This window comes from Myxocyprinus asiaticus, chromosome 2 (assembly GCF_019703515.2).
Source record: "Myxocyprinus asiaticus isolate MX2 ecotype Aquarium Trade chromosome 2, UBuf_Myxa_2, whole genome shotgun sequence".
In the NCBI taxonomy this organism is placed as follows: domain Eukaryota; kingdom Metazoa; phylum Chordata; class Actinopteri; order Cypriniformes; family Catostomidae; genus Myxocyprinus; species Myxocyprinus asiaticus.
The window spans coordinates 6,829,269-6,847,768 of NC_059345.1; the positions used below are offsets into that span (position 1 = coordinate 6,829,269).

General features: G+C 37.6%; 1 protein-coding gene across 2 annotated transcripts; it reads right to left on the reverse strand.

Moving 5' to 3' along the window:
• Positions 1–1,828: 1,828 nt before the first annotated feature.
• On the reverse strand, positions 1,829–18,274 carry LOC127412043 (secretory carrier-associated membrane protein 2-like). Of its 2 annotated transcripts, none has more exons than XM_051648080.1 (9): positions 18,065–18,274; positions 17,215–17,292; positions 10,975–11,049; positions 10,653–10,767; positions 10,447–10,575; positions 7,775–7,934; positions 7,111–7,212; positions 2,990–3,107; positions 1,829–2,780 (listed from the first exon to the last, which is right to left on the reverse strand). In XM_051648080.1, the coding sequence occupies exons 1-9, from the start codon at positions 18,203–18,205 to the stop codon at positions 2,640–2,642; spliced, it is 1,059 nt and encodes a 352-aa protein (XP_051504040.1). In that variant the 5' UTR covers positions 18,206–18,274; the 3' UTR covers positions 1,829–2,639. The 2 variants fall into 2 exon arrangements, with proteins under 2 accessions (XP_051504040.1, XP_051504044.1); XM_051648084.1 differs by lacking the exon at positions 18,065–18,274 and adding an exon at positions 17,684–17,972.
• Positions 18,275–18,500: the final 226 nt, after the last annotated feature.

Below are 18,500 nucleotides of genomic sequence, written 5' to 3' on the forward strand. Positions count from 1 at the left end.
GAGTGTTAGGTTTAGGGGTAGGGTTAGGGGATAGAAATTATTGTTAGATCTATATAAAATCCATAAAATGCATGGAAGTCTATGGAGAGTCCCCACAATGATATAAAAACAAGTTTGTGTTTGTGTGTGTATAAGTATAGTTGCACCCCTCCCCCTGTCCCAGTTTAACACTCAAAAAATCTGCTCAACTTTACTATAACGCGATGGGTGAATGACATGAGAATATGGTCAGAGGTGTCCTATTATTGATATTGGGCAGGGACTAAAAAGCGGCCCTGGACTTTCTGGCCCAGAGTGACCCACCAAACCCAGCCCGCAACACACCACACCATAACACTGATTTCATTTTCCGGCTCAATTTCTAATTTTTGTGTTGAAAAAAAGACATTTTAATCATGACAACGGGCCCCACCAGTGCAACAATTGTCAAAACTTTAAAACATATAAAACCACTGTAAATGTGATGAGTGGATTTTTTTTTAGAGAAAGCTCTAAAAATAAGTACTTTATCGCTCAGACAAATAACATATTTTCCCAACATACAGACGTTAGGTTAAAATGTACATGAAAGTACAAGGGAAAGTGTGTATTTTAGGTGCTGTGAGCAGTCAGCATAAAGATCTTAATCACCTTTCAACTTTGAATGATCATATATTTCTTAACATAGTGACTTTAAACATACAATTAGTCTAATAGTGGTCAATATTATTTTATTGTATTCTATTTATGCAGTATAATAATGTTAACAAATAACCTTATTGTAAAGTGTTACCAATTGTGTCATTACTTTTATTTATGAATAGTGTGGTGTGATATTAATCCTCAACTTTATTTTTTTTCTTCTCAATAGTGCTTTACTCATGTGTAATCTCATGCTTTGACAAGGGGGGAAATAAAATAATTTACAAAAGAATGAGTACTGAGTAGTGTTCTCAGAGCAGGGGCGATCTGGCCATCGGGAGCACCGGGCATTTTTCCGGTGGGCCACTGGGTAATTTAGGCCAGCCCGCTGTTGTACAAATACTGGCCCGTCCTACAGGCGATATAGGCGGCCGCTCTGGGCTCCAACATGCTCACGAGGACCTCATAACAAAGCGAAAATCTAAACTCTGTAAGACAGCCACTAGAGGTCTAAGATTGCCACAAGTCACCATCCGATGCATCCTCGATTTCAAGGACACATCCGGGTAATTTCCTGCATTCTCGAGGATTGGACTCTGACAGGGACTGTGGCAGTGAAGTGGATGATGATGTAGTACGAGTCCATGAGAACGTAAGAATACACATTGAGAAACAGGCTTCGGCGTTCGGAATTGCATACTACCCATACTACTTCTGCCATATGTGTATATGGCAGAAATAGTAGGAGTAGTATGGTAGTATGCAATTCCAAACTCAGCCACAGCCTTTGTGTTGTCTCTTGGAGTTTCATGAGCACAGAGGCATATCAGTACATCCACAGTGTGAAGGTAAGAGCTTGTGTATTTATTTAGTACTCTGGTTTTAAAATCTCTCTGCTCTACTTTCTGTTATGACATCACCTGAACACTTTAAAATACTCATGATAGCTTTTGACAGCTCTATAACCTGTAAATCCACTTCACTAGCTAATTGCACTTTCACATCCACACCATAGATTGATAGAACCGCGACCGGAATTTTCAAGATGGCTGCACGCTAGTTTCTCTAGCGCATAAGGTGAATATGGTTTGAATATATGTTTGTCTTGTCATCTCTCTGTGCAATATTTAGCAATAAAAAAAAAAAACACCCCTTATGTGCTTTACGTGCATAATAATTTTAAAAGTTGCACATAAAAAGGCAGCAATGAACCACATAAACATAATACATTTAATTAAACATTCAAACACAGATTAGCAGCCCACCCAAGTCAACCAGAGTAACATAAGATATCCTTAATTTAAAAACAAATATTTTTGTTCATAGTTGAGAACACTGCAAAACCATCACATCAGTTTAAGAATGTAACAAGACAGTAAAAGTGACAAACAGATGAGCACATTATCACAACAGTACTATTCATTATAAATACAGTTCACAACTATTGAAGCAGGGCCACCAACATCCCCAATATTTATTTCAAAAGCTAAAAGAAAGATTCTTGCTTCGAACACCTACTATTTAACTGTATGTCGACATACAGCTAAAGTTTGCTGGGATTTTAAGACTCAGTGTAAAATAATTTAAACGATAAACAATATGTAACACCGCATTCACAAACTTCACTAAAAGGTTTGTAAATACAAAAAGTATAGCAAAGGGGGGTACAATTAAACATACTGACTCAACTTTAACTCAACAATAAGACATTAATTTCAATGTAAATTCAAATTTGACCAAAATTAGAGACGGTGCCTTCAAAACACTTTAATTGAATATAACTTGTGAATAAAAACACCAATATTTTTGCCTTCATTAAATTAAAAGGAATACAGGAGGAAAGCACAGCCTATATCCTGATAGACAACCCATATTCTCACCAATCCAAAGCCAGGTAAAACTACTTTACCATCACATATTTTCAGTACCAAATGAATGTATTGCACCAGAGTTTGCTGGAAGTTTTTGGAATCATGTTGTAATGAGACACAGTCTTTAATTCACAGCATCTGTGGCTGTTAATGGAAGGCTCCCTGTGCAGCTGAAGATGCAGCCGAGGCCGCTGCAGTCTGCAAGGTTCGGTTAGAAACGACCCCCTGTGAAAACTCCTCCTGAGCTTTCTGGAAGCTTGCACCTGTCCGCCTGTACTTGGAATGAACCTGTAAAGACAATGTACGTGTCAAACTATACGTTCCATGATATCAAATCACAGTATGTCTAAAGAGCATGAGACATATAGCTTAACTGCATGACATCAGCATGTACACAATGATAAATAAAAGCATACAGTATATGTTCACAACAAAACAAGCATAAACCCATGCAATAAAACCTGCAATACACTATTTAGTGTGTATTATTGATTTACCATTTTCAGTAGGACGACTGACAGCACAGCGTTGACACTGAAGAAACAAGCTACCACCATCATAAACACCGACACTGCTATATTAGTTCTGAGCATAGCGATGGCCATGATCCAACCACTAGGAGACAATCATTACACACACATTATTTTTGGAAGACACTTTTGTTCTGAAGTTTTACAAATCAACAAATATAAATACAGCTGCAAGCAGATTTGTTGTGACTTAACTAAGCACTATCCAAAGAATCAGATGACAGCAGAGCTATGATTTTAGGATGACCAGTCCTAAAGCCATTATTTGCAACTTTGACCATCAGGGGGAGCAGTCTCTAATGATCACAGGGCTCCTCAGGACACTTGATAAATGTTATTTTAATATCTAAAAGTATTGCCAAGATACAGCTTTACTTCAGATTTGGGGTCCTCACCGTCGAATTTGTTAAAGCATTTCACGCGAACGGTTTGCTTTGGAATATCAAAAGTCATTGAGTAACTTTCCTCCAGTGGTTTTCATCCTATCTAAAAGAAAGGGCGTTCTCTGTAAATGTAGGTCATTTTATTTCTACGTCAGCTCAATTACAGTGTGGTGTCCCTCAAGGGTCGATTTTAGGACCCTTGTTATTTTCCCTGTATATACTTCCTCTGAGCTCTATTTTTCAGAAGTACAGCATATCTTAGCACTGTTATGATGAAGATTCCCAATTTTATTTCCCAGTGAGTGTAGACAAGAACTGTCCATCTGAGAATGCCCTAAATTGCTTCAAAGATATTAAACATTGGCTGGCAAACAATTTCTTACAATTAAATGAAAGCAAAACTGAAGTTTTGATTTTAGGTTCCTCCATGTCCTCCTTACCTGGCCTGGTTGCCCAGTTAGGTCCTCTGTCGTCAAATGTACAAGATCATGTGAGGAGTCTTGGAGTGATTTTAGACTCCTCATTACTTTTCAATAAGCAGATCAGTGCTGTTGTCAAGGGTAGCCTTTTCCACCTGAGATCTATCGCTAAAATAAAACATTTTCTTTCCCATAAAGACTTGGAAATTGTGATCCACTCACTTATTACATCATGGTTAGACTTTTGTAACTCATTGTACATTGGTCTGCTTCAAACTGTGTTATCTCGCCTACAGCTAATTCAAAACGCGGCAGCTAGGCTTTTAACATGGTCAAAAAAAAGGGATCACATTTCCCCTTTTTTAGCATCTCTACACTGGCTTCCTGTGAAATTGCCGCTATAGATCTAAGGGTGATCGTGCCTTTTCTGTGATAGGTCCTAATCTGTGGAATATTCTCCCTTTCCATGTGAGGTCAGCTTCATCATTAGCCATTTTTAAATCTTCTTTAAAGACATATTTTTATTCTGTAGCTTTTGAATAGTTTGAAATGGATAAATACATGATGTTATATTTAAATGTTTTTAATTTATTGTGCTTTATATTTAACTTTAAATATCACTCTGTCATTTTGTTTTTTGATCTGTAAAGCTCTTTGGGTCAACTTCTGTTGTTTTTAAGTGTGCTCTATAAATAAAGATTGACTTAACTAAAAATTACCTGACACTAATTTGGTAATGATCCGATGAACCTTCTAGGTTGAGATTGAAAAAGTACGTTTTCTACCACATGGAAATTAAAACCACATTGTTCAAAAGTCGTAAACAGAAACGTACCTACAACATTGAGCTAGAGGGTTTTCAATAGAGGCCCCAAATTTTACCTGGTAGATGTCGAGACTAGGGCTGCAACTAACGATTATTTTGATAATTGATTAATCTAACGATTATTAGAATGATTATTCGACTATTCGGCGATTACTGCAACGATTAATCATTAGCTCTTAACCGATTATTCATCTTACGCCTGACTTAAAAGGTTGTATTAAATGTGCTTACTAACAATAAAGAGGACAAAATCATCTTTTAAAAATACCTCTAAATGACATTCACTGAATTAAAGGTAAAAAAATACTTTTTATTAAGCTTAATTCAGTAAAGAAATTCACTGCAAAAAATCCTTTTATCATCAAGTGTTTTTGTCTTGTTTTCCATTTAAAATGATCTAAAAATACATTTACTTGAGAAGCAACAAATAAGATATTTAGACTTGCTTTAAGAGAATGTATCTTAAATATAAGTGTATTTTGTATGTAAGTATTTTCTCACTTGGTTATACTTCTGCGAGTGCAGTAAAGACAAAATATACTTATATTCAAGATCTATCCTCTAAAAGCAAGCTAAATATCTTATATGCTGCTTCTCAGGTCAATGAATCTTTTTTTTTTTTTTAATGATTTTTAGATATTTTAAAATATTTGTATTTTTAATATTATTTCAACATTCTCAGATAACAGTTTTTTCTTCTGCTGTATAGCTGCAAAAGTAAATGTACGTTGTTTTAAAGGAGTTTTAGATATTTATATTGGAAAACAAGCCAAAACAAAAACAAATCAAAAACGTATTTCGTTGCAGTGTATAATGAGGTGAAGACTTCCCTATCTCACCTTTCTGTTCACTTCAATCCATCTTTAACTCACAATAAAACAAATAAACTCTCTCTTATTAATAACGCTGTGTATTGCCAATTTTCTTCACGATAAGAAATGCACAGTGACATATATTATGATACAATAAGTCACGAGCCATCACGTTACAACACCGGGGTGTTTCCTTTAAAGATGCTCGACACGCAAGTTTTGCTTCAGCGGAGCAGCAGCTCTGGCTCTACATATTTCACAACGAGAGTGCTTCTGTATTCACTTATTTTGTATTTTTGCATTATAATTCCCTCATACTTTACGTCACCTGAAGCTGTTTGGAAAGTTTAGAGTGCATCTGTGAGCTGTGTAATTCTTTCTCTCCTCAGTGCTGCTCTCACGCGTCATCATTAGAGTTTAATGTGATCTCATGTTACGTAAAATGAGATCAAACGACTATTCAACAACAACATTTTTTTCCGTTGCTGACATTGTCGATAACGCCGACTATTCGTTTCAGCCTTAGTTGAGATGTCCTATGAGTTTGACAAGTTTCACAACTTATTACCACATGTTTCTAGGAGCCATCATTCAATTATTATTGTATGGCAGACAAAGAATAATAATAAGAAAACTAACAAAACTACATAGGCTTTGCATCTTAAAGGGATAGTTCAGCCAAAAATGAACATTCTCTCATCATTTCCTCACCCTCATGCCATCCCAGATGTGTATGACTTTCTTTCTTCTTCTGAACACAAATGAAGATTTTTAGAAGAATATCTCAGCTCTGTAGGTCCATACAATGCAAGTGAATGGTGACCAGAACTTTGAAGCTCCAAAAGCACATAAAAGTAATCCACATGACTCCAGTGGATAAATCAATGTCCCCTGAAGTGATCCAGTTGGTTTTGGGTGAAAACAGACAAAAATCTAACCCCTTATTCACTATACATCTTGACATCAGTCTCCTTGGCAATCAAGGTTTCAAGCTCAATTACACTTCCAATAGCGTCATTTAGCGCTCTGCGCATGCGTAACGCACTTGGAAGTGTAATCGAGCTTGAAATCAAAAACGTGCCTTGAGACTGTAATGGCAGGATGTACGGTGAAAAAAGAGTTACATTTTTGTTTGTTCTCACCCAAACACGATTACACCGCTTTAAAAGACATGGATTAAACAACTGGAGTCTTATGGATAACTTTTATACTGCCTTTAAATGCTTTTTGGAGCTTCAAAGTTCTAATCACCATTCAGTTCATTGTATGGACCTACAGAGCTGAGATATTTTTTTAAAATCTTTGTTTGTGTTCTGCAGAAGTAAATAATGGAATTTGAATTTTTGGGTGAACTGTCCCTTTAAGGGCTTGGCCCCTAATAAACAAACACAAAATAATTATTGTTAAAATTACATAAGGGAAACAAATGGAAAACAGCTAATTAAAGAGACACTTTATTAAGAACAGAACAGGATGTTTCACCAGAGAACAACCATGAGGAGGTCCATGGAAAATTTGATGACAGAGCCCACAGAAAATGAACCAAACAGCAGATTATTTGTCAGAGACGTGAAGAAAGGAAGTACACAAGAAAATTCAAAAACAAAAAATAATGCCACCAGTGCCATCGAGTGATGGAGTTACTGACCTGTTTCCCCAGCGGGGGATCCCAACACTCTGTATGATGTACACTATTACTTGGAATGAGAAAATGAAGAAGAAAAAGAAGAAACTGAAGGAGCTGTCTGATCTGCAATGAAAATAAAAATAAAATGTGATGTGATGTGTTTAAGTTACTCAGTAGCCACATTAAGATGTATTTTAAAGAATAAAGATCTGTGAATTTCAAAAACTGTCAAGAGCATGTCCAGGCATATTACCCCCCTAAAATAACTAGAAAAAGATAAGAAATTGTATTTTGCTTAAAGAAAATAAATGAAGCTTAATTATTCTTTTTTTTTTTTTTTGAATTGTGACATTATTTTTCATTACAATTAGGCACATTTTTATCCAAATTCTTATTACAGTAATAAATGCATGTTTACATTTTTTTTTATTTTTTTTTAACTGAAATACAGTTAGAAAAATACTGTATTATAGCGATGAGAACCACTATTGTGAATAATAGGTATTACAAAAAAACCTTGAAGTAAAACGTCAAAACACATTACGGTAATAACAATTTAGGGGGAACTGTGCTTTAAAACAGGCTTCATACTTTTAATGCAAAATATTATTTTTTCATTTTATTTTTAATTCTGGGGTGAAGATTTCCTTTCATTAGATTTACTCAGATGCCATATGTAACTTACTGAAAGGCTTTGTATACAGGTCGGTACCAGCAGAGGAGCGCAGCGGGAGTGAACAAAATAAACCAGAGGATTGAAAGTCCAAAGTCTACTCCATTCAGAGTAGATACAGTGAAGTATGCCAGACACGCCAACAGATTGAGAAACAGTGTCACACTGTGATCTGTGAAACAAATTCGAATAAGTGCCTTAATATCTAGATTTACATACAGTCATGAAAATATTTGAGGATTTGGGGTATGTTCAGAATCGCCAACTACCATTCTACTTGTACAATTTTTGGAGTATGCAGTATGTGTACTATGCACAGTATACACATTTTCTGTATGCATGAAAAAATACTGTACAAATGCAATATACAACAGAGAATTAAACTTCGTAGTGAGGTCATATGACAACAATGAAGCGTACTACTGTTTGAAATGTTTATGCTTGTATATATATTTTTTACTACTTTTTTGAAAACATAGTATGCAGTATGCCATAAGACGTACACTAGTACTACATTTCGAATAGTCTTTGGTTTAAAATATTCTGGGTTCAATACTAGTTAAGCTCAACTGACATCATTTGTAGCATTTTGTTGATTGCCACAAAAAATAATTTCAGCTGGTTCCTCCTTTTCTTTAAAAAAAAAAAAAGAGCAAAAATCGAGGCACTTACAATGGAAGTGAATGGGGCGATTTTTGAAGGGTTTTAAGGCAGGAATGTGAAGCTTATTTTATAAAAGCACTTACAATAATTCTTCTGTTAAAACTATTATTTGAGCTTTAAAGTTAAATAGTTATTTTTTACTGATGTTTTAGGGTTTACAGCATTATGTATTCATATTAGCAACAAAGCTGCAAAATTGGATATACAGTTGAAGACAGAAGTTTACATACACTTTGTTAGTATTTGGTAGCATTGCCTTTAAATTGTTTAACTTGGGTCAAATGTTTTGGGTAGCCTTCCACAAGCTTCTCACAATAAGTTGCTGGAATTTTGGCCGATTTCTCCAGACAGAACTGATGTAACTGAGTCAGGTTTGTAGGCCTCCTTGCTCGTACACGCTTTTTCAGTTCTGCCCACAAACTTTCTATCGGATTGAGGTCAGGGCTTTGTGATGGCCACTCCAATACCTTGACTTTGTTGTCCTTAAACCATTTTGCCACAACTTTGGAGGTATGCTTGGGGTCATTGTCCATTGGGAAGACCCATTTGCGACCGAGCTTTAACTTCCTGGCTGATGTCTTGAGATGTTGCTTCAATATATCCACATCATTTTCCTTCCTCATAATGCCATCTATTTTGTGAAGTGTACCAGTCCCTCCTGCAGCAAATCACCCCCACAATATGATGCTGCCACCCCCATGCTTCACGGTTGGGATGGTGTTCTTTGGCTTGCAAGCCTCACCCTTTTTCCTCCAAACATAACGATGGTTATTATGGCCAAACAGTTCAATTTTTGTTTCATCAGACCAAAGGACGTTTCTCCAAAAAGTAAGATCTTTGTCCCCATGTCAACTTGCAAATTGTAGTCTGGCTTTATGGCGGTTTTGGAGCATTGGCTTCTTCCTTGCTGAGCAGCCTTTCAGGTTATGTCGATATAGGACTCGTTTTACTGTGGATATAGATACTTGTCTGCCTGTTTTCTCCAACATCTTCACAAGGTCCTTTGCTGTTGTTCTGGGATTGATTTGCACTTTTCACACCAAACTACGTTCATCTCTAGGAGAAAGAATGTGTCTCCTTCTTGAGCGGTATGATGGCTACGTGGTCCCATGATGTTTATACTTCCATACTATTGTTTGTACAGATGAACGTGGTACCTTCAAGCATTTGGAAATTGCTCCCAAGGATGAACCAGACTTTTGGAGGTCCAAACATTTTTTTCTGAGGTCTTGGCTGATTTCTTTTGATTTCTCCTTGATGTCAAGCAAAGAGGCACTGAGTTTGAAGATAGGCCTTAAAATATATCCATAGGTTCACCTCCAATTCAGTACACCTCCTATCAGAAGCTAATTGGCTATTTGTCTAAAGACTTTCCATAATTTTCTGGAATTTTCCAAGCTGCTTAAAGGCACAGTTAACTTAGTGTATGTAAACTTCTGACCCACTGGAATTGTGATACAGTCAATTAACAGTGAAACAGTCTGTCTGTAAATAATTGTGGGAAAAATTACTCGTGTCATGCATCAAGTAGATGTCCTAAACGACTTGCCAAATCTATAGTTTGCTATTATGAAATCTGTGGAGTGGTTAAAAAATTAGTTTTAATGACTTCAACCTAAGTGTATGTAAACTTCTGACTTCAACTGTAACTTTATGCACACACACAAAAAAAAAGGTTAGTAAATGATTTTATCACACTAAAATCAAGTTAAAATGCATATTTTTTAAGTTTTGAAACAGTACTTCCAAAACGTTTACTTCTGAAACAGTGAGTATTTTAATGTTTACAGATTGGCCCCATTCCCTTCCATTCTAAGTGCATCACTGTAACCCAGATATTAGGGGGTTTTTTTTAAGAAAAGGAGAAACCAGTCAAAATTATTTTTGTGGTAATTAACATTATGCCGCAGATTAAGCTTAATTTGTATTGAACCTGGAATATTCCTTTAAGAGCAAGCCCTATACTCAATTGCCTACCCACAGAGAGAATAAATTGTTTTGTTAAATATGCGTTCACTTACACATCCAAAGGTAGTACATCATCTTGCAAACCCTCCGATATTCTACAGGAATTTCTTCATTAAAATCTTGATAGAAGCAAGGTTTTATCGGGAAAAACCTTGGCAATGGAGGCCAGTTGTTTTCTCTGCCTGTAAATAAACAGTTTTCCATCATGTCAACTGTATTGACGTGTGTCAATATTTCCATGTGGGTGACAGTTGCTCACCATGCGCTGAATCTTGATTCCGAAGCCTTTGTTCTTTACGCTCCAGCTCTGCGGCCTTCTTTTCCAGCTCCGCTTGCTGACGGATGAGCTCAGCCTGTCCAGCAGCTACACTGGCCTGATGTTGAAAACACACACATGCTTCTTTACTGTATGTAGATTTATGCCCCAACACCAAAATGATTTAAAAAGTATGTAACTTTGCAAAAACATAGACATATTTGGCCTTATTCATGAAACGCATGCTAATTTCTGTGTAAATCATTCATGATTCCATTCTTATGTAAATTTCCGCAGCATCAGCATTAATCAGGGCTGTACTAACCTGAGGACTGGGCTCCGCTGTTGTCTGGAGAACTGCTGGTTGAGATGCAGCTGAGATGGGTATGGTACGTCCATTCTTCAATGAGAATTCATGTCAAACATTTTGCTTGTGATCAATACAGAACACAGACAGCTTTAAAATGTTCCAGTGGAAAAGTAAAAAAAAAATCCTCAAGGTTTTCTACTGTAATTCTATTGTAATTTCTTTGAACATTTGGAACCAATCCTAAAGGAATCAAACAGGAATCCTCTAAGAATCAAATAAGTTTCTATGGATAATAATGTTAATAATAATAATAATAATAATAATAATAAACAGATATTCTAAAGAATTTAACTAAAGTTTAGGAATTTCAATGTATCCAGTAGGATTTTATTTGATTCCTTTAGGATTGGTTTCAAAATATTATTATATTCTATTAGCAATACAGCAGAGTGCAACAGTGCCTGCCCACATTTTCAGCCGTCTTGGTTCTGGAAGTATTTTTCCCCATTCATTTTTACCATAAGCTTTTCATAGAATCCTTCATAAAAGGGTTGTAAACCATGAACCAAACCAACCAGCACTGAGGTGAATCAAAACATTACAAACTTTGATTTGAAGCAAAAAAGTGTTTGAAAATCGAACAAAATGACAAAGGTACGAGATTGCGTACTTACACGTACATTCAAGAGGGCGCAAACTACAATTCAAATTATGTAATTGAATAAAAAACACACATACATACATACATACATATACACTGGAGGCCAAATGTTTGGAATAATGGACAGATTTTGCTCTTATGGAAAGAAATTGGTGCTTTTATTCAGCAAAGTGGCATTCAACTGATCACAATGTATAGTCAGGACATTAATAACGTGAAAAACTACTATTACAATCTGAAAAAAATAAAAATGTCAGTAGTTCTTAAACTACTTCAAAGATTTCTCATCCAAAAATCCTCCATGTGCAGCAATGAAAGCTTTGCAGATCCTTGGCATTCTAGCTGTCAGTTTGTCCAGATACTCAGGTGACATTTCACCCCACACTTCCTGTAGCACTTGCCATAGATGTGGCTGTCTTGTCGGGCACTTCTCACGCACCTTACAGTCTAGCTGATCCCACAAAAGCTCAATGGGGTTAAGATCCATAACACTCTTTTCCAATTATCTGTTGTTCAATGTCTGTGTTTCTTTGCCCACTCTAACCTTTTCTTTTTGTTTTTCTGTTTCAAAAGTGGCTTTTTCTTTGCAATTCATCCCATAAAGTCTGCACCCCTGAGTCTTCTCTTTACTGTAGTACATTAAACTGGTGTTGAGCGGGTAGAATTCAATGAAGCTGTCAGCTGAGGACATGTGAGGCGTCTATTTATCAAACTAGAGACTCTGATGTACTTATCCTCTTGTTTAGTTGTACATCTGGCCTTCCACATCTCCTTCTGTCCTTGTTAGAGCCAGTTGTCCTATGAAGACTGTAGTGTATACCTTTGTATGAAATCTTCAGTTTTTTGGCAATTTAAAGCATTGTATAGCCATATAGTTGAAATGAGATAGATAATTTCTAGAGAAAGCGGTTTCTTTTTTGCCATTTTTGACCTAATATTGACCTTGAGGCGTGTCAGTCTATTGCATACTGTGGCAACTCAAAAACAAACACAAATACAATGTTAAGCTTCATTTAATGAACAAAATAGCTTTCAACTGTGTTTGATATAATGGAAAGTGATTTTCTAGTACCAAATTAGCAATTTAGCATGATTACTCAAGGATAAGGTGTTGGAGTGATGGCTGCTGGAATTGGGGCCTGTCTAGATTTGATCAAAAATGACTTTTTCAAATAGTGATGGTGCTGTTTTTTTACATCAGTATTGTCATGACTATACTTTGTGATCAGTTGAATGTCACTTTGATGAATTAAAGTACCAATTTCCTTCCGAAACAGCAAAATTTGTACATTATTCCAAACTTTTGGCCACCAGTTTGTGTGTGTGTGTGTGTGTGTGTGTGTATATATATATATATATATATATATATATATATATACACACACACACACACACAGTACTGTGCAACATTTTAGGCACTTAAGATGTTTCACAAAAGCATTTGTCTTAAGATGGTTATTTATATCTTCAGCTTTAGTGTGTCAATAGGAAAAATACATTTTAGACTCCCAAACATTACTTTTGCAAATATAAAAGATTAGAATAGAAGAACAGGGAGCCCTGCAACAGATGTCATGGCCCCCACAGAGCCCTCCACTGAACATCGTGTCAGTCTGAGATTACATAAAGAGACAGAAGCAATTGAGACAGCCTAAATAGATAGAAGAACTGTGGTGAATTCTCCAAGAAGCTTGGAACATCCTATCTGTCCAGGTGTACCTAGGAGAATTGGTGCTGTTTTAAAGGCAAAGGTGGCCACACCAAATATTGATTTAGTTTTTTTTTATGTTTACTGGATTTGTATTATGTTAACTGATAAATGAAAACTATTTATGACATTATTATTGAAGAAATCCTTACTATGCAACATTTTTCACAAGTGCCTAAAACTTTTGCACAGTATTGTGTATATATATATATATATATATATATATACACACACTGAACAAAATTATAAACGCATCACTTTTGCTTTTGCCCCCATTTTTCATGAGCTGAACTCAAAGATCTAAGACTTTTTCTATGTACACAAAAGGCCTATTTCCCTCAAATAATGTTCACAAATCTGTCTAAATCTGTGTTAGTGAGCACTTCTCCTTTGCCGAGATACTCCATCCACCTCACAGGTGTGGCATATCAAGATGCTGATTAGACAGCATGATTATTGCACAAGTGTGCCTTAGGCTGGCCACAATAAAAGGCCACTCTAAAATGTGCAGTTTTACTGTATTGGGGGGTCCGGGGGTTGGGTCCGAAAACCAGTCAGTATCTGGTGTGACCACCATTTGCCTCACGCAGTGCAACATCTCCTTCGCATAGAGTTGATCAGGTTGTTGATGGAATGTTGGTCCATTCCTCTTCAATGGCTGTGCAAAGTTGCTGGATATTGGCAGGAACTGGAACACGCTGTCGTATACGCCGATCCAGAGCATCCCAAACATGCTCAATGGGTGACATGTCCGGTGAGTATGCTGGCCATGCAAGAACTGGGATGTTTTCAGCTTCCAGGAATTGTGTACAGATCCTTGCAACATGGGGCCGTGCATTATCATGCTGCAACATGAGGTGATGGTCGTGGATGAATGGCACAACAATGGGCCTCAGGATCTCGTCACGGTATCTCTGTGCATTCAAAATGCCATCAATAAAATGCACCTGTGTTCGTTGTCCATAACATACGCCTGCCCATACCATAACCCACCGCCACCATGGGCCACTCAATCCACAACGTTGACATTAGCAAACCGCTCACCAACACGACGCCATACACGCTGTCTGCCATCTACCCTGTACAGTGAAAACCGGGATTCATCCGTGAAGAGAACACCTCTCCAAAGTGCCAGACACCATCGAATGTGAGCATTTGCCCACTCAAGTCGGTTACGACGACGAACTGCAGTCAGGTCAAGACCCCGATGAGGATGACGAGCATGCAGATGAGCTTCCCTGAGATGGTTTCTGACAGTTTGTGCAGAAATTCTTTGGTTATGCAAACAGATTGTTGCAGCAGCTGTCCGGGTGGCTGGTCTCAGACGATCTTGGAGGTGAAGATGCTGGATGTGGAGGTCCTGGGCTGGTGTGGTTACACGTGGTCTGCGGTTGTGAGGCCGGTTGGATGTACTGCCAAATTCTCTGAAACGCCTTTGGAGACGGCTTATGGTAGAGAAATGAACATTCAATTCACGGGCAACAGCTCTGGTGGACATTCCTGCAGTCAGCATGCCAATTGCACGCTCCCTCAAAACTTGCGACATCTGTGGCATTGTGCTGTGTGATAAAACTGCACATTTTAGAGTGGCCTTTTATTGTGGCCAGCCTAAGGCACACCTGTGCAATAATCATGCTGTCTAATCAGCATCTTGATATGCCACACCTGTGAGGTGGATGGAGTATCTCGGCAAAGGAGAAGTGCTCACTAACACAGATTTAGACAGATTTGTGAACAATATTTGAGAGAAATAGGCCTTTTGTGTACATAGAAAAAGTCTTAGATCTTTGAGTTCAGCTCATGAAAAATGGGGCCAAAAACAAAAGTGTTGCGTTTATAATTTTGTTCAGTGTATATATATATATATATATATATATACACACCGATGAGCCAAAACATTATGTTCACTCACAGGTGAAGCGAATAACGTTGATCATCTCCTAACAAGGCTACATGTCAAGGTCTGATTAGGTTAGATGGTAAGCGAACAATCACAAACCACAAACTGGCAACAGGGTTTTGGGCACCCAAGGCTCAACGATACACGAGGGCAGTCCGAACCGACAGAAGGTCTACTGTGGCACAAGTCACAGAAAATATTAATGATAGTTATGGGAGAAATGTGTCACAACACACAGTGCATTGCACCCTGCTGCGTATGGGGCTGCGTAGCCGTAGACCGGTCAGAATGCCCATGATGACCCCTGTCCACAGTCGAAAGCGCCTACAATGGGCACGCAAGCATCGGAACTGGACGTTGGAGCAGTGAAAGAAGATCGCCTGGTCCGATGAGTCCCGTTTTCTTTTACATCAAGTGGACGGCCGTTTACGTGTGCGCCGTTTATCTGGGGAAGTGATGGCACCAGGATGCACTTTGGAAAGACTAAAAGCTGATGGAGGGAGTGTGATGCTCTGGGCAATGTTCTGCTGGGAAACACTAGTCCAGCCATTCATGTGGACGTCAATTTGACACGTGCCAACAACCTAAACATTGTTATAGACAAGGTATACCCCTTCATGACAATGGTATTCCCTGATGGCAGTGGGTCATACCGCCAATACTCAAACCAGCCCATCTGGCACCAACAATCATCTATGCGATTTTCTATTCAGCCAATCATGCGGCAGTAGTGCAGTGCATAAAATCACGCAGATAAGGTTGTACTCTGTACAATTGTAGTGAGAAGAATATCATCTCAGAATGCTATTCTGAGATGCGGGTTGGCGCTGTTTTGGTGGCACGAGGGGGACCTACACAATATTAGGCAGGTGGTTTTAATGTTATGGCCGATCGGTATATATATATATATATATATATATATATATATATAGAGAGAGAGAGAGAGAGAGAGAGAGAGAGAGAGAGAGAGAGAGAGAGAGAGAGAGAGAGATTTTAGGTTGATTATAAGTATATAAACAATATATTTTAAGTTTACTGCAAAATATTCTGATATATACAAATATATATGTAATTCGAGGGTGTAGGGAGACCGACTGGATTGCGTCATTCAGCGTACATCATGGAAGATGGGCCTTTTTCGTGGGCTTTGTTGGTCACGGTTCTCTCTCATTGGTGGATCATTCTCTGCTGGTACATGGGTAGTGTAGTTGTACACCAGGAATTCCACTATCAAATTGATTTTTAAATGTTGAAATAATGCAGACTGATGGCTTAAACAAAGGCATACGATTGATAAACAACCTCTGAGCGCACTGTAGGCCTGTCTTTAAAGGTTTTAAAGTTACCTAAGACAATCAATTTGTCTTTGGAAAAAATGTATGTGAATTTTTTTACGGAACCAGACTGCTATATAGCAGTAAAATAATGCTATATGGCATTCGCTCAGGATTTTTTTTTTTTTTTTTACATATTCCAAAAGGAGCATTCTATTCCATTGAATTTCTATCGGAATTTGGAACTAAACATTTCCAAATTTCAATGTGATCTTCTGCGGCGTTTGAGCATTGTTACCAATCACAGATTTCTGTGTATAATTTATATTGAATCTAAACAGTTTTCTTTTTCATGCTGCTAAAAGGACCAATGTGAAGAGCACCGTTTAGGCAATATCTTGATTTACAGATGTATAAAACAGCAATAACATAATTCAGACACAGTTCTCAGCTTGTTTTTAGATGTGTAGCCTACCTATTGCCCTATCTGTAATCCTAAAATATGGCTATTATAAAATTTTTTTGGTTGATATTATCAATAACATATAAATTCTTATTTTGTCCCATTATGACTGGATCGACATGACGACTCCATTAGCAATCCTATATTATTTTCCGTTGCAATTTTTTTTTTTACTAGGAACAGAGTGATGAGCATGAGAAGTTTAGAAGAGAGTTTCTTTTATGTTTGTTATGTAATGAGGATACTTACCAGACCACCGGCTGTGAATGGGTTATACTCTCCGATGCCATCAGCTGCAGCGTTGGTCACCTGAGTTACTGATGGATCCTGACAGACACACAAAAATTGGCACGTCTGAATGTTCTTTATATTCTCAAGTCAGTCTTGTCACCTGATACCATCACTGCTACAGTATGGTTTGTAAGGGGCATTATAATATAAGTTGGACCTGTTGTATTTGTACATAGGGTTCTTACACCTGTTGTATTTGTACGTAAGGTTCTTAAGCCTGTTGTATTGGTACGTAAGGTTCTTACAACTGCTGTATTTGTACGTAAGGTTCTTACACCTGTTGTATTGGTACGTAAGGTTCTTACACCTGTTGTATTGGTACGTAAGGTTCTTACACCTGCTGTATTTGTACATAGGGTTCTTACACCTGTTGTATTTGTACGTAAGGTTCTTACACCTGTTGTATTTGTACGTAAGGTTCTCACACCTGCTGCATGCAATGACATGTATCGCTACTGAGCACGTTTTGTGACGGAAAAATTGTCTATGTTCACTACATAATAATAAACAAGCGCTACGGAATATGTTGTTCTGTCAAAAACTCAGTTTTTATGCTTTAAAACAATGTAAAACAAGGCGATATATTTTAACACAATTACACTTCCTGCTTCGTCATCAGAAGATGATTGGCTCCTCGTTCATACACTGAAATGTGATTGGCTGAGCGCCTGTCAATCTCGAAACACTACTATGACGCAGTCTTCCAGAGGCCGAACCAAACAAACCACCCAAACAAGTTCACAGCGCACAAAACTTTCAACATTTCATATATTACCAAACATATAATGATAATTAAAGCGGTCTTTACCTGAAAAGGATTTACATCAATTGGCTCGGCAAAGGGGTTACTGTCGAATCCAGACATTGTGTCTTGATGTAAACACAGGTGTGTTGCTGCTCGCGTTACCTGCCTGCGAAACTCCCCGTGTGCGCACACCTCTCTGCGCATGCGTGATGGAGGCTTCACGTCACTATTGCGATGCTGTTTGATCTGGTTTGATCTAAAGTTCCACAGTTAGCAGCTCTCTGCTTACACTCAACGAAATCAATACTGCTTTAAGTGCTGTTGTGGTAAACACTGACAACTTATCGAGAGTAAGAGAGCATTTGGCAAGTCTCTGAAGAATTACCATGGTATTACCATGTTTTTAAGATATACATACATGTAAATCTTAAAAACATGGTAATACCATGGTGTACATACACTGTATATATACACACACACACACACACACACACACACA

What these genes read in the sequence shown, in the direction of transcription:
- LOC127412043 (XM_051648080.1), bottom strand. Translation starts at nt 18,205, where the DNA reads ATGCGCAGAGAGGTGTGCGCACACGGGGAGTTTCGCAGGCAGGTAACG. An exon ending in CATTCACAGCCGGTGGTCTG is followed by an intron (nt 11,050 to 17,214) that starts GTAAGTATCCTC and finishes TTCTCATTGAAG; the next exon opens with AATGGACGTACCATACCCAT. An exon ending in CCTGTATACAAAGCCTTTCA is followed by an intron (nt 7,213 to 7,774) that starts GTAAGTTACATA and finishes TTTTCATTGCAG; the next exon opens with ATCAGACAGCTCCTTCAGTT.